This window comes from Monodon monoceros, unplaced genomic scaffold, assembly GCF_005190385.1.
Source record: "Monodon monoceros isolate NGI ecotype Baffin Bay Population unplaced genomic scaffold, NGI_Narwhal_1 Super_Scaffold_3, whole genome shotgun sequence".
Classification (NCBI taxonomy): domain Eukaryota; kingdom Metazoa; phylum Chordata; class Mammalia; order Artiodactyla; family Monodontidae; genus Monodon; species Monodon monoceros.
Genome location: NW_021703780.1, coordinates 39,139,008 through 39,160,611, shown reverse-complemented (window position 1 = coordinate 39,160,611; position 21,604 = coordinate 39,139,008). Strand labels below are relative to the sequence as shown.

The 21,604-nt window shown below is 44.2% G+C and overlaps 1 protein-coding gene across 8 annotated transcripts in view; it reads left to right on the top strand.

The window, feature by feature from the left end:
* ANKS1A (ankyrin repeat and sterile alpha motif domain containing 1A) overlaps positions 1–21,604 on the top strand; it is a 187,845-nt gene that overhangs the window by 81,839 nt on the left and 84,402 nt on the right. For 7 of the 8 annotated variants that reach the window (XM_029244363.1, XM_029244361.1, XM_029244366.1 and 4 more), the window contains 7 exons: positions 4,119–4,415; positions 5,194–5,269; positions 5,554–5,655; positions 5,752–5,853; positions 7,228–7,424; positions 11,150–11,242; positions 15,961–16,081. In XM_029244363.1, the coding sequence (XP_029100196.1) occupies positions 4,119–4,415; positions 5,194–5,269; positions 5,554–5,655; positions 5,752–5,853; positions 7,228–7,424; positions 11,150–11,242; positions 15,961–16,081 (988 nt within the window). The remainder of the gene's footprint in view (positions 1–4,118; positions 4,416–5,193; positions 5,270–5,553; positions 5,656–5,751; positions 5,854–7,227; positions 7,425–11,149; positions 11,243–15,960; positions 16,082–21,604) is intronic. The other variant, XM_029244367.1, reaches the window with a different exon arrangement.

Below are 21,604 nucleotides of genomic sequence, written 5' to 3'. Positions count from 1 at the left end.
ATTCGTTTTATGGTAGGTCTGTTTCTCCAGACACTTAAAAGTAATCCACAGGGGCCTCCCTGGTGGTGCAGTGGTTAAGAATCTGCCTGCCAATGCAAGGGACATGGGTTCGAGCCCCGGTCTGGGAAGATCCCACATGCCATGGAGCAATGAAGCCCGTGTACCACAACTACTGAGCCTGTGCTCTAAAGCCCATGAGCCACAACTACTGAAGCCCATGTGCCTAGAGTCCGTGCTCCACAACAAGAGAAGCCACCACAATGAGAAGCCCGCCCACCACAAAGAAGAGTAGCTCCCGCTCGCCACAACTAGAGAAAAGCCTGCGCACAGCCACAAAGACCCAGTGCAGCCAAAAATAAATAAATAAAATAAATAAATTTAAAAAAAAAGAAATCCATGTTCAAATTTCACCAATTGTCTCAATAATGTCCTTTAAAGCAATTTCTTTTTCTGGTCCAAGATACAGTCCAGGATCATACATAATCTGGAACAGTTATCCTCAGCCTTTTCTAGTCGTTCATGACATTGACATTTTTGAAGAGCATAGGCCGTTTGTTTAGTAGACTGGCCCTCAGTTTGAGTTTGTCTGATAATTCCTCTTGATTTGGTTCAGGTTATACATTTTTGGCAGTAATGCCACCAGAGTGATGTTCGTCCTTCCTTTTTAGTGCATCGCATCACCAGGCACGCGATGTCAGTTTGTTTTGTTCTTGATGATGATGAATGATGTTTAAGTTGGTGTCTGCTAGGCTGGTAACCTTTTTAATATTAGTTTTCCTGGGCTTTACCCTCTGAGGTGCTACCTTGGCAGACCTGGTGTGGGGCTCAATATTAGTTACCTTTAAGCTCCCTTGTAATTCCAAAACGAAGCTTGTTTAAGAACCACTGATCTAGGCTAACTTTCCACTAGAGCAGGATTCCTCTTTTCTCACCTAAAACGCAGGCCATCTACCCCTTATTTTATTTGTTTGTTTGTTTCTCTTAGTAGCAAGCAGAATTACTCTTGGCAGCCTCTTTTTGGATTCCACTGATTTTTGGTTTCTTATGCTTGATTGATATCTATTTTCCTAAACCTTCCATCTGTTGGTCAAAGTTCTGCCTTCAGAGCTTTGCAGAGTAAGTCTGACTCCTCCTCCACATGAGGAACTTGGTTCTCATGCTTTTCCTGTGTCTTCTAAATCTTTGTAGACCCACTTTGTCCTTTTGTTCAAATTTGGGTATATTTCTAGAGACTATACCATCGTTGCTCCAGAGAGCTGTAGCCCCGGTGTTCCTAACTTAGATATCTGTCAACGGTGGACAAGAGTGCAGTTGGGCTATAGTCCAAGCACTGGGAGGTGATGGTTTTGAATAGTTCCCAGAGGAGAAAAGTCACGGGAGTGTTTCTAGATGGTTTTCTGCTCTTCGTAGTTTATGTGTGTGTGTGTGTGTGTATGTATATAAAACACATAAGTAATGGATTTATACATTGAATGGGGTCTCCAGATATAAAGGGTATAGGGATATATATATATATATTTTTAGAAGTAATGACCTAGCAAGGAAAAAATGAAAGTGGGTCTCAAGATGAGTAGGAATGGGGAGTTTGTGCGAAGCCTTGGGGGAAAATTGGGGTATTTCATCTCAGTCCCCTTCCTTAGTCCAGATCCATAGTAGTATGATTCTGTGAACTCTTGGGGTGTTGTAAGCACCCATGGTGTGATTTGAAAGGTGTGAAAGAGAGGGATTCCAGGTGGTTGAGAGTTTGTACCCTCCCTGGAATCCCTCTCTTTCTTGTGGGTCCATAAATCCAAAACTTAGTGACTTCTTGCCCTGAAAATTGTTAGGCTCCAAGGGGAAGCGGTAGTAAGAGCTCATTGTGATGGCCTGTGTTCAGTAGTCGAGAGATGTGGTCACCACACACGTAAACTCAAGAGTATTGTAGTTACCAGAGCATGTCTGGCAAGACTGAAACATAAATAAGATGCTTCCTACACTGTGAATATAAACTGCAGAGATGTGGTTAGGCCATTTTTAACATAGGCAGGCAGTTTGCCTGGTAGTGATCAAGACCATGCCTTTAGCGAGGCAGCTCTGTGGTAGCTGCTTTAGTTCTGGCAAAAACCCAGAGAAGGCTTTTTTTCCCTAGAGGTTTACAGTTCTTCAGGCCCTAATGACATACTTTTTACAGATTATTCTGGTTGTTGGGAGACAACTTGGATATAAAAGAGATAGCAGTGTCTACTTCAGAGTAAACGAGTTTTTTTGGATTGGAGTTTTAATGAGAATAAGCTGACTTTCTTGGCCCTTGCTGTCATGCTAATCTTGAGATATAAAACGCTGAGAATCCTCTTAAACTTCTTTGAGTTGCAACTCTGCCCCAGGATCCCTCTACAGGAAGCTCCTGTGAGTTTTCATTGCTGTAGCTCTCTTTTCTTCTCATGAGAAAACGAGGTGACAGCTCTAAGTTTTTCATGCCATAGCTTAATAGGAAGTGGGCATATGGGTGGCCTGAAAGGTTTGTTTGGCACAGGGAGCCCCAAAGATTTACTTCCAGCCCAGCGTTTCTCCTGCCCTCCAGACTTTCAGGTTGACATGGAATTCGCCCCTTGGACCCAGCTGTATCACAGGAGGCCATTGCTAACTGGCTGTATTCTGTGGCCAGAGAAGTCTGTCTGCACCTTCTCAGCAGCTGCTCTCCTGGAGCTGTGTTGGAGCTCAGTGCTGCTTCCTCTGTTTATCTGTGTGCATTTATCTTTGCATGTGGCTCCTGCTACCACCCCTTCTGTCCTTGTTTCATTAAAAAAAAATTTCTTTGCTATCATTCTGGCCTTTTGGGGCCTTGCGCCTAGTAGCCCTGGATCTTTCTGATACACTTGGTGTAGCTGGAAAAAATGATGCAGTTAAATGCCAGATCAAAAGCAGATGGAATTGCATGCATGTTTGGGTAACTTCTAGTCTGTTACTTTTAATATCATTAATAGAATTGACGCAATTGTGGAAACATTTAATCTTTACCTTTTGACCACTGAAAGGTGCATAATATTGACCTGAAGGACACATGCCCTCATAAGCTTTGTTTCCCCAAAGTGGCAGAAGCCTCCTGGATAAATTCAGGAATCTCAAAATCTTGTGGGAGAATTATTATTTTCATTAATGCTTCTAAAAATGGAGAGGTCATGGAAATTCCTCTGTGCCTGCTCTAGTTATACATTGTCAGTAGTAGTAAAAGAAAGAGCACAATTGGAATGATTAACATTTTGCTTCTGATGGTTGATAAAGCACAAACTTCTCCTGCTTTATCTCAGGTTCTCCCTTTAGTTTGAAACAAAATTGACATCAGAGGACCTGTGGGGTTGTGAATTTGAATTAATGGCAATGTTACAATCTTGAATATTTTGCACCTCTCACACAAAACATTCTGGTGTCTGATTGTATCTTTCTTACCTAAGAAACCCTTCTTGGCACAGTTGTAGGTCCTGCATGCATTGGCTGGGGCAGGCTCCTAGAGCAGGCTCAGGGTGGCATCTGGGTACCGCGTTACTCTGTGACTGAGCTCAGGTGCCTCAGTCCCCTGGCAGTGGCTGTTGGCTGATATGTTGAGAGTGATCTTGGGTGCTCTGCTCTGTAACTTTCATTGTTGGCCAATTGATTTGCATGCATGGAGCTACGCAGATGACAAACTCTTTCCAAAAAGCTTGTGTGCGAGGCAATGGATGGTCAGCAGATCCAGAATCAGGACCACGGGGTTGGCTCAATAGAAATTGTAAAACCAGTTGAAGTTTAAATTGAGTCAATGGCAGTGATGTTACGGGCATCCATCTGTGCCAGGGCTTCTCCCCGCGGCCTGCTGTGTTCCCAAGGTGGCTCTCCTTGCCGTCTGGAGACACGTCTGCATTGGCACAGAGGAGACTACAAAGGCTGAGGTGCCGACTGTTCCCCTCTGGCAGTAACTGGGGCAGATGAGGCTGACTGGAGCAGTTGGGCTTGTTTGCGGGATTCTGACATAGTTCTATTAGTTCCCAAGTGTTGCTGCTATTTTTCTCGTTTAAATTTCAATGGTTTTACGTGTGATTACCCCAGTCGTCTGCCAGTCTGCTGGTCACCTTTCTGACATCATCCGCCTGGTGACTCTTTAGAACAATGACAACGAGACGGCCCTGCACTGCGCAGCACAGTATGGCCACACGGAGGTGGTGAAGGTCCTCTTAGAGGAGCTGACTGACCCCACCATGCGCAACAACAAGTTCGAGACGCCTCTGGACCTGGCTGCACTCTACGGGAGGCTGGAGGTGGTGAAGATGCTCCTCAACGCACACCCCAACCTCCTGAGCTGCAACACTAAGAAGCACACCCCTCTGCACTTGGCAGCAAGGAATGGCCACAGAGCCGTGGTCCAGGTCCTCCTGGATGCCGGCATGGATAGCAATTACCAGGTAGTGGGGCGGACGTACCTCCCAGGCCCAAGGGACCTAGTCATTTTGGAAAAGGCACAAGCGCCATGCTGCTGGGCTGTGTTCCTATTTAGCACGGTTCACATCACATGTCAGATGCTTCCATTCGCTGACTCATTGTAATGAGAAACTTTAGAGACAAAGAAACTCCTCCAGTGAGTCTGTTATTTTTTGTTTCTTTTCAGGGGTAATACATGGTCATTATACCCTGAAAAGACATGCTTATGGACTCTCTCTTGAAATTAGAAAACTTTCATTATCTTCCTATACCTGTGTTCCCACTGCCACCATTAGCGCCTCCAAAGTCCCATCAACTTGATGTTGCCGACAGGAGACTTAACATTTCCCTTTGTTGGTAGCTTTCTCCATTCAGATGAATGGCCATTTCTTAGGCTTTGCATCCACCAGACCACATTTGAAGTTAAGGTGTTTTCCCCCCCTTGTACTTTTCTTCTCATCATTCCTTCCACCCAGGAAGGTGGGGTTTTTAGGAGTGTCACCAATAGGTGGTTCCAAGGGTAACAGTGCAGTTATTCATGTGTGGCCTCCTGGTGGCACATCAAACACCCAAGTATGGGCCACGATTGTGGTTTTGGAATCCAGACAAGAAAAGTGGGAAAGATAATGACAGAGGACTTTGTGTGGTTTATTTTATTTTCCTGTCCCTTCTTGTCTACGTCCCGTTTGTCGTGTGAAGCCATGCCAAACCTGGGTCACTGTTCTGATGATATCCTGCTCTGCGCTCTCATTTGCTTTCCAGACGGAGAAGGGCAGTGCTTTGCATGAGGCTGCTTTGTTTGGCAAGACCGATGTGGTGCAAATCCTGCTGGCTGCAGGTGAGAGGTTGGCAGCGCTCTTGTCTACACAGCATGCCAGGGTTGGGATCATTTCCCCCAGGATCCCTGGAGGGGGATTTTTACTGGCTGCCTTTGAACCTAATATGTGTATGTCTCCACTGGTTGATTGCAAATGTACGAAGTTCTTGTATAGCTGGATAAAATATCTTTGGATGAAAACGTTGGTTGTGCTGCCAGGAGCATTAGGTATCCTGGAATTTGACCCTCTTTGAGGCTGGCTTGAAAATTCTCACTCCCCTGGTCCACCTGGTGTGCCTTTCTAGGAATTGACGTCAACATAAAAGATAACCGTGGACTGACTGCCTTAGACACTGTCCGGGAGCTGCCATCTCAGAAGAGCCAGCAGATAGCAGCACTGATCGAAGGTATGGGTCCATCTCCCTGCCGCAGGGACCAGGGGACATGCTGGCTGAACCAAGCCACTGCTATTTGGTGCAGCTTTTTTTGGTCTTTCCATGTAGATCACATGACTGGAAAAAGAAGTGCAAAAGAGGTAGATAAAACCCCCACAACCCAGCCACCTCTCATCTCCAACATGGACTCCATATCCCAGAAGTCTCAGGGTGAGTCGGCTCTCTTCTGCCAGCAAAGGGGCTCTCAGCTTGAAAAGAGTTGAACGTTCTTTGGCAGAATGGAAAATCTTAATTTAAATAATTATTTCGGGGGATTGGGAGTACTTAGTAAGTTCATATTCAAATTCATTTTTTTCCAACTACTATATGAAGTTTTCTTGGGCAAAGCTTAGGCCATGATGGTGGACTTTTTCTTTCCTACTTTATTCTATTCTCTGCTTTTGGAGTTGGCTCTATGAGAGCTATCCTGGGATGTGTGGTAGACAGGATGATCTCAAGATGAACTCAAATCTCAGTGAAAACTTTTTCTTCTAACACACACTTTAGTGCCTTGAGTATAGCTGGCTCACAGTAAATATTTAATGAGTGTCATCTGGTTGGTAGATGTGTATATGGCAGATTTTAGTAGTCTATCATTTGTCCAACAAATGTGGTCTGGGTGCTAGCTTGGGCAGTCCAGCCTCTCCATCATTAGCCAGGATCCACCTTTTCAGATTGATTGAGCAGCCTTTTGGGTCCTAGGTCTGATGAATGAGAAAGACAAAACACTGGCCGACACCTCCCCCAGATACAGATCACAATGAAGAAGGCTCGAGAAACAGAGCAAAGCCAGATACTGAAAAAGGAAAGGGATTTTTCAGAGAAATGCAGAGATGCAAGGGTTCAGGGGTTCTCAGCCTGTCTTTACTGTAGAGTCCTTGTTCCCCTCCCCTGGTCACACTTTTTTTCTTGACCTCATAATTTGCTGGTAATGGGATTAGTAGTTCACTAAGCTCTTAGCTTTCAGGGATTTTACAGTTACAGTTTTGACTCTTTGCAAGTGACCCAGAGATCCCTGGTCTATAACCAGATCCCTGGTTACTTTGCAGAGTCACAAATTTGGATCCCAGGCGCTCTGAGGTTCGTAGTTGTCTAGTGAGTGAGTTGTAGCTGCACAGCGCCTTCATCTCAGAAAGGCTTCACCACCCTCTGTTTTGCTTGGGCACATGGAGGTTCTTGTTAAGGATTTAAAGGGATTACTGAAGTTTTCCAGTTGTACCTTGCTACATCTTATGGTTTAGGTTTATGCTGTCATGGCATTGAGGTATTTGGGAATTTATAACGATCTTGGGAGATGTCCTTCATAGATGTCAAAGGTTCCATATTGAATTGGAGAAAAATCTGTTCATTTCTCAGAGTATGAAGCGCAGATGAAACTCTCTATATTTATTCCTGTCCGTGGAGAAAGCCTGATTTATTTTCCTGCTCTAGGTTAACGTTGGTCAAGTTCAGGTGGCCGAAGGGGCTTTGGGTTGTTCCTGTGGTGGGAAGTCCAAGACTGTGCTGTCCTCTCACCGACTCTCTTGCCTTCTAACCCCTCTTCAGGTGATGTGGAGAAAGCAGTGACTGAACTGATCATCGATTTTGACACCAACATGGAAGAGGAGGGTCCCTACGAGGCGCTGTACAATGCTGTCTCCTGCCATTCATTGGACAGCACGGCCAGCGGGCGCTCGTCTGACCGGGACTCCGTGAGCAGGGAGGCCGAGACGGCGGGAGTGAAAGCTGCTGGAGTGAGGCCTGTACGTGGCTGACCCTCCGCACTGGGGTTCTGTTGTCCACCTCTGCTCTGCTGGGGAGCGGGAGAAGAGGACGTGTGACCCCCAGTGCCAGCTGTGTTTCAGGGGCCTGGGTCCCACTCACTCTATTCTCCTGGGGGCTCTGCACCATCTCCCTCTTGCTTAGTGTGGTCAAACTCTACAGCTTGCGTTGAGGTAGAATTTTAATTTTTCCAGTTTCAATATAACCTGTTTGCATCCTTCTATTACTTTTTTGGCCTTAGAGTAAATTGAAGCATTTTATTTCTATTTAGCCTCACTGCTGCTTCTGTCTTTGGGGTCTTTGCTATATATTGTTTGTTTCTTTCGGGAGTGCAGTTCCGTCGATGAAAGAGCTTGCTAAATAAGTTCCTGTGAGCCCTGAGTACATGTTCACCTTCCATTTGCCCTCAAAAATTTATCCATTTGTATTTGGACAGATTCTGTGTTCAGCAGGGTTGTAGCAAGGCTTAATCAGACAGTGTATGTATTAGTATGTACATTCCTATTTTTCCCATAGTTATAACCCCTCCAGCCATTGAAATAGTAGGATGGGGACAACCCTGAATTTTTCCCTCTAAAGGTCAACCTTCCCATCTGACTGCTTCTTTCTCTAGCCCTTGCTTCTTCTTCTTCTTCTTTTTTTTTTAATTTTTATTTATTTTTTTTGGCTGTATTGGGTCTTCTTTGCTGAGCGTGGGCTTTCTCTAGTTGTGGCGAGCGGGGGCTACTCTTCGTTGCGGTGCACGAGCTTCTCATTGCAGTGGCTTCTCTTGTTGTGGAGCATGAGCTCTAGGCGTGTGGGCTTCAATAGTTGCAGCACGCAGGTTCAGTAGTTGTGGCATGCGGGCCCTAGAGCACGTGGGCTTCAGTAGTTTTGGTGTGTGGGCTCAGTAGTTGCGGCGCACGGGCTTCAGTAGTTGTGGCTCGTGGGCTCTAGAGCGCAGGCTCAGTAGTTGTGGCACACGGGCTTAGTTGCTCCGTGGCATGTGGGATCTTCCCAGACCAGGGCTCAAACCTGTGTCCCCTGCACTGGCAGGTGGATTCTTAGCCACTGTGCCACCAGGGAAGTCGCTCTAGCACTTGCTTCTACTTCTAGCCTTATACATTGTTCTCCAGACTCCTTACCCCCATTTTCTCTCCCAGGGTTTTACTGTGAGCCTAAGCCTGAATCAGTGGTCCCATGGCCCTTCCTTCCTGCACTGTTGAGGTTTTGAGCATTGCACTTTTAATAAACAGGCATTGCTCTAACAGGATCCCAGTGATAGTCCCACCTTGAGGCATATTTTCAGGTGTATATTACTTCTTCCTGTTGGAGAGGCTGGCCCTTCCCTTTTGGTGCAAATCTGGCTTATGACCATTTTGATGATCCTTTGGCTGCCTGGTGATCCTCAGGCTTTTCATTAATGCCCTGGGAATGGCCTGCTGTTTTTGGTGTTCTTTTTTGTTCGGCTCCTTGCCCTGCCCTGGGATAGTCCCAGCATTTCAGTATGGATTTTGGAAAGGCCCACCAGTCTTGTGGTAGAACCCCTAGAGTGGGTGTTATCGAGGACTGTGATGAAACTCCTTGTCGGTGGTGAAAGCAAGTGCACGTGCCGAGCACCGCTCACACAGTGCTTCTGCAGACAGAGCTAGGGTTTTTTTGGTGTTTTTTTGTTTGTTTGTTTGTTTCCACTTCTTTCACTGTTAGGTACAAATGAATTAGGGAAATCCAACCTGTGGAGGAAGGTGTTGCTTTCAGTGGCACTTACAGGTGATGCCCATTAGAGGGAGCTGGAGGCTGTGCCAGAAGAACACGGGATTCCTGAAGTAAGCTTTGAAGGAGCAAGTTCCTGTGAGGCTTAGCCACTGATTTACACAGGTTCTTTGTTCATCCCACTGTAGTAATCTAGCCTCCTATGGTCCTGCTAAGTAGAAACCGATACATCTTGGGGTGCATGCTTTGCCAGTTTTACTTGAGTATGTTGTTGCTGTGCTGCCTTCCTGGTCCTTGGTAATTAACTGTGGCCAAGGGACTGTTGTACGTCTGGTAAACACAGCGGATGGTATCTGTAAATCAGCTTCCTAGTTCCAGGCCCCTGGGCCATAGTTTTCATGGTAGAAAAGACCGTGAAAGACCCATGCTTCTCTTTCCTTCCAGGGTCCCTGGTGATTACCTCTTCCACAAGAGCCTTTCACATTGTTCTTTCTAGGCTCCTTTAGCCTTGGGAAGGCTTCTAGGATGAGTCATTTTTGTTGTTGTTACGTTTCATTTTGGTTTTCCTCAGCTCGTGTCCCGCAGTTGGATAACTGGTGAGATTATGGGCCTGCTCCGTCTGCTGTTCCCCTCCTTACAAGGTGGCCCTGGACCAGGCTTGTTCCTACGCTTCTGGAGCAAAGAAGGGTGGGGAAAGTAGACTTAGTGGGAAATCTGACCTAAAAAGCTTTGTTCGGCTTGACCATATGAACTTGTTTTGGAGTCGTATCAAGATATAATACCAAGCAGTAAAGCGTGTTTAACAGAGAGATCATGGATGCCAAGTGCTAACTAACCCAGCGGCTCCTAAAACATGAGAAGTGTCTTTCCTTGCAGGTTTCTCTGAGGCTGTCACATAATTCAACACTCACCTCCACACCGACGTGTAAAAATACTCTCGTTCTAGCAACACAGTGGACTAACCTGCAAGCCAGGGAAGGAGCTGGCAGGTCAACTCCTGTTTCAGGTTCCCACCCCCTTCCCTGTAGGAACATTGACTCTCAGGCATAAATAGGACTGTGGGATATAAAGACACTAAAAGTACAGCAGGGACAGTGGCAAAACTCTCTTCAGCCTTCTTTCACCAAAGATCATGCTGTGTATTCCTGAAACTGTCTACCCATGATCTAGATAATCCTGTCTTCAGTGAGTTTCTTGCTCTAGAGTAGGGGGTTGGTGAACCAAGGCCCACAGACAGCTGCCTGTTTTTGTGAATAAAGTTGTATTTGGAACATAGCCATGCCCAGTCATTCACATATTTTCTGTGGCTACTTCTGTGCCCCAGTGGCAGAGTTTACTGCAAACCCTAAAATATTTACTGTGTAGCCCTTTAAGGAAAAGCTTGCCAACCCCTGCAAGGGCAGATAACTGACAAATAGTCCTTTTTTAAATGGGCTGAGATGAAATAGGGTTTCCATATGCTAATGATACGTAATAGTAATCATTGAAGGAGGTGACCGAGGATAAGAGACAGTTCTGAGGTTTGAATAACATTCAAGTTTGAGCAGGAGTTGATGTTTTTGTCCTTGATTGCTTTCCTCATTACTTCCCCAATAATTTTGGTTTGTTAGAACTCTGACAAGTTGATTCTTTTGATTTAGTGTTTCCTCTTTTTGGAGTAGATTGGAAGTTGAGCCACTGGTTTTCCTATACTCGAGTTTGTGTATCAGTATCATGAAGGACATTTTCTGATGAGGTAGTTGTGTGTTTTCAGTGCTGATATTTCTCACTGTGGTCAAGGATATGACAGAGGTGTTTATAGTCTCTGCTACAAACATCAAAGAGCAATGCTAATTGAATTGTGTATGTGTGCAGGGTTCTCCATCTTGTTCAGATACTAAACCTTGAGTTTAGTCTTGCAGGGGAATTCTTTACATTATTCTTTTTTATTTCCAAAGACTGAGATAAGAGTAAACCAAAGAGTTAAATTCTTGAAAAAAGACATAGTAAAATACTTATTTTTTCTCTTCTACAGAGGGAACGTCCTCCGCCTCCAGCAAAACCACCACCGGATGAAGAGGAGGAAGACCGCATAGATAAGAAGTATTTTCCCTTGACAGCTTCTGAGGTAGAGGGTTGAAGGTTTACTCCCATCACTGAAATATGATTTTTTGGAAAGTGCATCAAATGCGTGCTTAAAGAAGACTTTGCTTTGTCATTTTTTTAATCACCTCTTTGGATTAGTAAATTTGCATTGTGTATATCAGTAATCCAAAATAGGACCTTTCAAACTCACTCAAAATACTGAGCAAGGAATTTTACTAGGCTCTCTAGCAGATGGGCCAATTATTGGGCAGCCGTGCCACATGGGAAGCCAAACATGCACATTCTCCTGGCTCCATTAGGCTAAACAGTCTCACTTTTGGCTCTTGTACCTGTGTTGTCTTTTGATACAAGGTGTGGAGTATCCCCCTAATCACTGTTCTCTAGACTGGGTCAGATTAGCAAGCTTTGATGCTTGTGACCCAAAAGGCCTTATTTCTGTTTTTGCGTTTTCCCTCTTCATTTCATATGAAGAATCTGCGCCAGGACAGACATGGAAAATGTCATGAAAACTCAACTAGAAGAGAAATAAGAGTCATGGGGGCAGGGGAAATCAAAGGAGGTAATTTGAAAAGAACAGTTCACCTTTTCAAAAAAGAAATGTTATCCTGGGGCAAATAGTCAACCTTCTCACTTAGGTATATGAAGAAAATCATGTTTTCCTTAATCTTTCATCTTCACAATGCTCCTTTAACACTTCCTGCCATTCAGAGAATATATTTATTGAGTGTTTATTCAAAATATTATATAATTTCAATAGTTTTTTGTAGCTCATTCAAGGCCCTATTGTTCTTTAACTTAAAAACCAGCTAACATAAACTAGTCAATTAAGTCTCATTACTTTGTCCCCAGAAGTCGGAGTTAAGTTTTTTTTACTGCCATGGGCCATCCAGTGAGACAGGTTCTTTTATTTAATATAAACGTATGCAACCAGAAGGATGACATCAGTTTGACAAAATGTATAAATACAAGGAAGACCTTTTTAGAATGTAAGGTCAGCGTTGGAGATAGGGATGATTTCTGCGCTAGGTACAAATTCTGTCCTTATTTCTTTCTATCCCTTAACTACAAAATACTATCATGACTCAACTAAGGGGTCTCTAGAATTACAGGCTCTAGGGTAATAATACATTGCCAGCAGATACAAGCGCATGTAGTAAACCCCTACACGTTTTTATGTAGAGGTTTGCTTTATTACTCCCTTTTTACAAGGAGAAACCTAGTAATATAGAGCGTATTCAGTTGGGGCTGGGTCTATGTAAATGCCCTATACCACCTCTTTAACAAGGACTTGGATTAAATTTTCTGGTGCCCAAGGATAAGGGCAAGGCTCCTAAAGAACTATTGGATAACCAGCACTTTCTTTTCTCCCAGGACTTTCTAGGGCATACAGTTTGGCAATAATACTGTATCAAAAAGTAGGGGGAAGGCTTCCCTGGTGGCGCAGTGCTTGAGAGTCCGCCTGCCGATGCAGGGGACATGGGGTTGTGCCCCGGTCCGGGAAGATCCCACATGCCGCGGAGTGGCTGGGCCCATCAGCCATGGCCGCTGAGCCTGCGCGTCCGGAGACTGTGCTCCGCAACGGGAGAGGCCACAGCAGCGAGGGGCCTGCGTACTGCAAAAAAAAAAAAAAAAAAAAAAAAGTAGGGGGAGAAATATCCCTATTACTCTTCTGGATTGGAGACTGTGTCTGAGCTACATCTTCTAGGACTCGCCTCCGAATAGCCTGGAATCCTGGATCAGTTGGACAACCATAGTCAGTATTTGGAAGACCCTGAGAACCCTGGCTTTGCTTCCTAAGTAATGATTATAAGTACATAAATATAGAGGTGATGTGCTCTGGGTTATTGTCCTTTTAATGATCAAGACAGATTCTGTTTGCTATAGTCTGAGTGGATAAGTCTTCTCCTGAAATAGACTTTTTTTTTTGGACTGTATTCTTCACCATCTTCATTTCTTATACTCTCAAAGCTTTAATACCCTAAACCTCATTCATATCCTAGCAGGCGAGCAATCTGACCCAGTGTTCGTTTACTGTTCTTGAGGCTTGTCATTGTCAGATGGCCCTTGAAAGCCTTTAAGAGAAGCTGAGTATACTGACTCCAGGAGAGCTGATCAGAGTAATGACCAGATCATGAAACTGTCTTAAAAAAAATTAAACACATTCACATATGCATGTGCACACACACAAGCTAGTTAGCTGTTTTCGCCCCACCAAAGGGGCTGCCAACTGCATCGGACTGACCGGTGCCTTCTCTTTGCTCAGATGTGCTAAATGTTCATGGGAAGTTGCAGCTGCTGTGGTATCTCTTCCCAGAAAGCTGCCCACACCCCAACTGGCCGTTCCATTGGTCACAGTTGGGTGGTAACTGGTAGTCGCTTTTCTCTGCAGCAAAAATGTTGCTTTCCATGTAGCAGAGAATACTTTTTTTTTTTTGGTTTTGATTTATTGCAAGCCCTGGAAGAAAGGGGAAAAAGATTAAGGAGTAATTTAGTAAAGAGCAGAATCCTTTCTGTTGCGAATCAGTTATTGCCATATTCACTATGACACAGGGCTTCTTGAGTGGGAGCTAGGAAGACTTGAAGAAAAGCAGTTTATTGCTTTTTTTGTGAGATTTTAATCCCATAGCTGGCAGAGGCCAGGACCAAGAGGAAAAGATCACCCTACGAGTTGTGTGGGTATGAGCAGGGGACACTCATTAGACATCTGAAGGAGGGAGAGGATTCTGAATTGGGTAGAGAAACCACACTTTCCAGAAAAAAAATGAGGCCAGCTTGACCCAGAATCAAGGGGAGTGAATTTTATGGCCCTGGCTCTGCTGGGAGCTCTCTGTGTAACTGGGTCCCTAGACCTCTCTGGTAACCGGGTTTTGTCACCTGCAAAAGGAACAAGCTGGAACCAGGTACTCTCTAGCTGTGACTGTGATGGTTCGGGTCCCTTCCAGCTCTGCCGTTTGCTGGTTCCCTGCTTCCACTTGTGCACAAGAGCCAGGCACGCAGCAAACACAGGTCCAGTGGGTCTGATTTTCCAGATGGAAGTCATCAGACCCGTCCTGCTTGGGAAGAAAGGGTATTTATAGGCCGGGCACCCAGGCTGTCAGGTACCTCTCAGAGAAGTCTGCCTGGGGCTATGCGAGAGCTCTTGCTGTGCGCAGAACTCCCACAGAATCAGATTTCCAGGACTCTGCCTAAGTGATGGCTCTGGGTGTGTAAACTTGCAGAACACAAATTCCTGTCAGTAAAGCCTGTGGTATTAAGTTGACACTGTCTGAACTGCTTAATGGTCCCTCTTTGTTCCCTTAATTGTGTTCCTGTGAAGAAGCACAAGGAATAAGTAATACAGGCAAGTAGCTCATTGTAATGAAATAGCTTTTAGCTTCCAGGTGGCTCTCAAGTCAGTGGAGGTTCCTGCTGTGCTTAGCAGAATTTTGGAGAGACCACCATCCTGCCTTTGGAGTGGCAGCCTTGTTAACAAAACAGGAGCTGCAGTCTCTCACTGAGTCTGAGGCTGCTAGAATCTGTGTTGTCTCATTAGGCTGTAACGCTGTGAGCTATGCCTCCAAGAAGCAAGATCCTACTGAATCACAAACCTGCTTTGTTTCCGGTGGGCCGTGGGACACATCAGTGAAGGAGGAGGTTTCAGTGGCACCACAGTGCCACACTCGTAGGGTCCCATTGTTTGTTAGGTGGACTTGTGAATCCCGCTTACCCCCTCGTTCATAATATATTACTTGTTCTAGCCAAACTGCTCAAGAAGAGATTTTGTGCTTTGGTTGGCTTTCCTAATTGCCAGTCTATGATTATTCTTAATTTGCCTGTGAAATACATTGGCTTCTTAGGAGAGATGAGTTAGAATTATCCTCTAAAGCAGGTATCTCCATTCTCTCTCTCAGTGTGACTGTAGCACTGATCGTGGTGTTTCTGGCTTGGTTCGAGATGCCTGGCCCCTCTGGTACCGTGACTGGCTGTGGCCACCAGGCCCCCAGCTGACTCAAGCCAGTTGGCAGGTGTAGGGGCCAGCTCTGGTCAGTCATTTCATCAGAGACACTTGGCTGCCTGGGTTAGGAATTTCTCAGGAGACAGAGCTGCTTTTTCTCCACTGAAATTCCTGCTGCCCATCCACTTGCCTCTTTTCAGAACAGAGGTTGGTGGAATTGATCTAAAATTGCATTTTCATAGGTGTGGTAGGAAGCCAGCTTTGGGGAAATCCTCATCTATAACCCACAGGGCCTATGAGGAAGGGCTTACAGAAATAGAGAAGGATTTACAGAATGCTTTGTTCCTAGTAAATATCAGTCAGTCAGGGTCAGTCAGAAGTCATGCTGATCCCCTGTTGAGAAGAGGGGAAGGCGCCCAGCCTTGGGCTACTGTGTGAGCATATTAGGAAAGAAGGCCTCATGATGCACGGTGGCTAAAAACTGCTTGGGAGGTGTTACCCACAGAAAAGAGATCCTGCAGAACACTGAAGAGGGAAGAGGCAGGGGAGGGGAGGATCTTGGATTTTATGGCATTTTGAAGGATGAAATGAGGGAAGGAAAGGGGAATATTTTAATCCAAGGCCATTGAGATTTGAGGTCCAGGTGTGTAGCCAGGAAAGCATTTTGATTCCCTGTGACACTTGACGTATTTACCTTCTCTTCCCCTCTGATGAAAAAGGAGCCAGTAATCTCAAATTTGTTTGACATAACCTGTCTGGGTGTTAGACCCCCACCTGAGAAGTACCGTGGTGTTTGTTTCTCTTAGGTCTTGACCGTGAGACCCTGGATTCAGGGGAGCGCAGCCAGGGAGGAAGACGAGCATCCTTATGAGCTACTGCTGACAGCAGAGACAAAGAAGCTGGCATCCGTGGACGGAAAGACAAAAGGTAGAGCCCCCACCCCTGCTCCTGGCAGAAACAACTCTGAAAGCATTTTTTTTTTTAAATTAACTTATTTATTTATTTATGGCTGCGTTGGGTCTTCGTTGCTGCACACGGGCTTCTCATTGCAGTGGCTTCTCTTGTTGCGGAGCACGGGCTCTAGGCACGTGGGCTTCAGTAGTTGTGGCTCGTGGGCTCTGGAGCACAGGCTCAGTAGTTGTGGCGCACGGGCTTGGTTGCTCCGCGGCACGTGGGATCTTCCCAGACCAGGGCTGGAACCCGTGTCCCCTGCATTGGCAGGCGGATTCTTAACCACTGCGCCACCGGGGAAGTCCTGAAAGGATTTTTAAAGTTTGTGTTCCTGGGCGGAAGGAGATGATGGTGTTCCTTGGGCTGGGGAAGTTGGGTTTCAGGGCAGTCTGGGCAGTGGGTGTATGATGGCCTTTCATTTTCAATACCTTGGGCTGGAGTGGTCTTGTCACCTTTCAGCGTGCAAAGCAAGGAAAAGGTTGGGTCAGACTAGGTGAGCGCCGTGGGAGGGGAGGCTGCCAGCATTGTGGCAGAGATTGATTTGGGGTCTCAAATCACAAACCCTCAAGTTAATGTGGTGGAAAAACAAGCCCAACAAGTCATTCCCCTTGGGTTCAGGCTGCCGGCACAGACTCTGCTTTGAGTCCTGACCTCAGACTGAGACAGTTCTGGGGAGGGGCCCGTGATTGGCTGCCACCCGGTAACTGGAGTGCTCTGTCGCCTTGGCCTACTTTCATCGCCTCTGCAAAATTCAGTTTCCTCCGCGAGGGGTGAGGGCTGCAGGACTGAGAACCAGCCAGGCGGGGTAAACGTGGTCCCGACAGGGGTGAGTGTGCACCGCTGGAGCATTTGGGACAACCTCTGTCTCCTAAGGAAGAACAAGAAGGGGCAGTGCAATTCCCCTTGCAGTTTGAAGGAACTCCTGCGGCCTCTCGCAGCTCTCTATCGCTTGCAGGTCCCAGGTCCTTCACGGGGTATTATTACTGTTTCCTTCAGTCCTCTGACAGCCCATGGTTCAGGTAAGACTGGGGGATGCAGTGGTGTCTTTTGAAGTACGCTTTGCGAGGCCTGTCAGGGTAGGAGTGGCTAAGAGAACGTGTGCAGATGTGTCTGACACTGCAGACCTTATTTTTAATGGTCCTGTGTAAAAGTTTCTCCTCCTTAAATGCAGAAATTTTGTGGTTATTTTCATGGTAGTTGTTTTGATTTGTTTTAATGGTTTCCATTCGGAGCTTTTAAAAAAAGTTATGATTTAGAAACAGTAAAATTCACCCTTTTTGTGTACAGTTCTGTGAGTTTTGGTACATACAGTCGTTTGACAGCCACCACAATCAAGATACAGAACAGTTTCATCACCAAAAGATTCTCCTGTGTACCTTTGTTGTCAGTCCTGCCCCCCTCCCTTACCCTGGGCAGTCACTGCGCCAATGTCTGTCGCAATGATTTTGCCTTTTCCAGAATGTCGTATAAATGGAATCATATAATACGTACCTGAAAAGGGTTCCCAGACCCAGTTCCAGTTTGTGTGTGTGTGTGTGTGTGTGTGTGTATGTCAGTGGGGTGTATGAGAATTCAACTTAATTCTGACACTGTCTACCTGGGGATAGAATCAGATTCCACAGGTAAAGGGCTCAGTCCCACAAGACCGCCCTCCACTTCAGATGCTGATCACAAGCCCAGGTTAACATCTGTGCTTCTGACCAACTGGCTACAAATTGGAGGCTCCAGTGACTCCCTCCAACTCAGGATGCCAGTTGCAAGTCCAGGTTGTTACCTGGACTTGAACCTGGATATAAGTTCTTTATCAGATATATCATTTTCTGACTAGCTATAAATCAGAGGTTCCCACGACCCTCTTCTCAGGTTCAATTGATTTGCTAGAATGCCTCACCGAACTCAGGAAAACCCATTTACTCACTAGATTACCGATTTATTATAAAAGGATATTAAAGGATACAAATCAACAGCTACATGTAGAGATACATAGGGTGGGGTCCCGAACAGAGCTTCTGTACTCCTGGAGCTTGGGGCCTGGCATGGTGGCATGCAAAAGTGTTCTGGTTTCCCCCATGTGGAAGCCCTTGGGAAAAAAAAGGGACCAAAAAGCTGTCTTTTTTGGTTTTTATGGAGGCTTCATTGCACAGTCATGATTGACTAAATCATCTGCTAATGGCATTGATTCAACCTCAAACCCCCCTCCCTTCCCTGGGAAATCAGGATGGGACCGAAAGTTCCAACCCTCTAATCACATGATTGGTTCTCCTGGCAACCAGCCCCCACCCTGGGGTGGTATCCAAAAGTCACCTTCAGGGAATTCCCTGGCTGTCCAATGGTTAGGACTTTCACTGTTGTGGCCTGGGTTCAGTCCCTGGTTGGGGAACCAAGATCCCACAAACTGCACAGCACAGCCAAAAACCAACCAACCAACCAACCAACTAACCAAAAGTCACCTTCATTAACAGCTTATCAATCAGAAAATTCCTTGGGTTTTGGGAACTGTAAGCCAGGAACTATGGATGAAGACCAGGTGTATCTGAGAAATATATTTTGGTCGTCCGAATGGCCAAATATATATATATATTTCCTATGAATCACGATATTCCAGTACCCTTTTGAGTCTGGTCCCTTTCACTTAGCATAATTCATTTGAGACTCATACTTGTTGCCTGTATTAGTAGTTTGTATTTGTTCCTTTTCACTTCTGAGTAGTATTCCATTGTATGGACATACCACAGTTTATCCATTCTCTAGTTGAGGGCCATTTGGGCCATCTACAGTTTTTGGCAATTGCAAATAAAGCTACTATAAACATTTACATACAGATTTTTGTGTGAACATAGGTTTCATTTCTCTTGGGTAAATGCAAGAAATGAAATTGCTGGGTCCTATATAAATACATGCTTAACTTTATAAGAAACTGTGAAACCATTTTCCAGAATGGTTCTACCATTTTGCATTCCCGTCAGGATTACAATTGCTGTGTGTGTTCCCCAGCACTTAATATTGTCAGTATTTTAAAATTTTAGCCATTCTAATAGGTGTGTAGTGATATTTCGTTCTGGATTTAATTTGCATTTCCCTGATGACTAATGATGTGGAGTGTCTATTAATGTGATTCTTTGCCATCCTTGTATCTCATGAAGTTGCCATTTCAAGATCTTTTGCTCATCAAAAAAATTGGGTTGTTTATTATTATTGAGTTGTAAAGATTCTTTATATATTTTGGATATAAGTTCTTTATCAGATATATTATTTTCTCCTAGCCTGTGATTTGTCTGTTTATTCCCTTAACAGTGTCTTTTGAAGAGCAGAGTTTCTTAATTTTGATGAAGCTCGATTAATCCTTTTTTTCATAGATAAGGTCACGAATATTTTTTCCTATATTTTTCTATAAATTTTATAGCTTTAGGTATACATTTAGATCTATGATTCATTTTGAGTTAATTTTTTTATATGGTGTGTGGTATGGGTAGCGATATATGTTTTTGCACATGAATGTCCAATTGTTTTAGCACTATTTGTTGGAAAGACTGTCCTTTCTCCATGGAATTGCCTTTGCTACTTTGTTATACTCTTTTTCAGAATTGTTTTAGGTATTCTAGTTCTTTTATCTTTCCAGACAAAATTTTAGAATCAGCTTATTGATTTCTACAAAAAGCCCTGCTGGGGTTTTTCTTGGAATTTTGTGTTGAGTCTCTATAGCAGTTTGGGAAGAACTGAAATCTTAACTGTATTAAGTCTTCCACTCATGTTGGTGGATTTTTAATTAAAGCTTTAAAGAGAGTGGAGTGGAGCATTGATGCCTACTCTAGTTGTTTAGTAATAAATCATACTGAAATTAACCCTTGAAGAACAAGTTCTCAGTTAATTTAATGCTCTGTTTGAAAGTGGTTCTTAGTGAGGGAAGAATCTTTAGTATCGTGGAGGAGTGAGATTCTAATTCTTTCTTTCAAAGGCTTGATCTGGAACCCCTACAAGATAGCTGGCTCAGCCTTTGAAAGGAATGAAAGGGGAAACTTTCCCAGATGAACTTCATAAATGGGGCCAAGTGCCCTTCTGTCCTCAGGTTAAGAAATCTCCAGGTTAAGGAGAGAACTACCAAGGAGGATTTCTGACCTCACATCTCATCCTCCTTTGCTTTGGTTTCTTCCAGCTCTGCAGCATTGGGCTAACTGTTGAGAGTGGGCAGTAGGGGAAACAGATTTAATTGAACCACAGCATGGGAGGTGTGCCTGCCTCCAGGCTAGCTGCTTAGATCACTCAAAGAGCTTTCAGACAAAGGAGTTGAGACATTAAATATGAAAATAGGCGCTGCCAGTTTCTCAGTAGCTGGAAGAAATGCCTGTTAGGATAAAAGTGAGGCAAGTCAGCGGATGATGTCGCACGTTAGTACATATTAAATTTTGCCTGCTTTTCCACTAATGTCATTATCTTAGGCAGCTTTTATGAATTAATTCATCAGTTTTCAAAAAGGCCATGTTAATGAGACTACCAGAGCTTTCAGCTCCTCCTTTATGATTGAGGAAACTACAATGTAAGGGCTGGGATAGGAGATTTTTTTTAAATTACATTTTAAAGTTACATTCATTTTAGCTCACTGGAAAGAAAAATTTCAAATAATAGAAAAGTGAATACACACAAAATGCTCAGATTCTCTGCTACCCACAGTTGCCATTGGTGGCCATAGTTTGAAAGTATGCTGTATGCTTCAGGCCCTTTGCTATCTTAATATAAAAGTGACCATGTGAGATTTTGTTTGTTTTTAACCTAAAATAGGATCATATTTTACAAGCTGTTTTGCAAACTTTCTTTTTTACAATTTACCTTGTTCATAGATCATAAATACAGTTTTGTCACAGTCCTAAAATCTACCTTATTCTTTTAAAATTTTTGTTAAATATCCCATAACTCATTTTTCTATTCTCTAGCTGATGTATGTTTAAGTTGTCTTCAGTATTATTTCTGTTATAATTTATGCGGCTGTGGACATTCCATACAGACATTCTTACATGCTCATACAAGCATTTCTCTAAAAGACATTGATAGAAAGTAGAATTAGCAGGTCAAAGTGTAGGTACATGTCTAGATCTAATTGGTGGAGCCACATGGCCCTTCCTTAATGGTGAACGAGCATGCTCTTTTCCCTATACCTTTACTAACATGGAATATTATCACTTTTTAATGCTCTTCACCATGGTAAGCAAAAAAAGTGACTTTAGAATTTGGCATTTGCCTGATCTAGTGAAATTGAGCACCTTATCTTGTTGATTAGTATTATATATTTAGTCTATGAGTTGCCTATCTTTTTCCTTTCCATTTTTCTACTTAGAAACTAATGGTAGTAGAAATACTTTGTATAAATACCGATAATATTTGACCAAAGTGGCACTCAGAGGAAAGTTTTTATCCTTAAATTCATTTGTTAAAAAATAAGAAAGACTGAAACTTAACCAAAAGAAAGTATCAGAGAGGAATTAATAAAGATAAAAGTAGATAGTA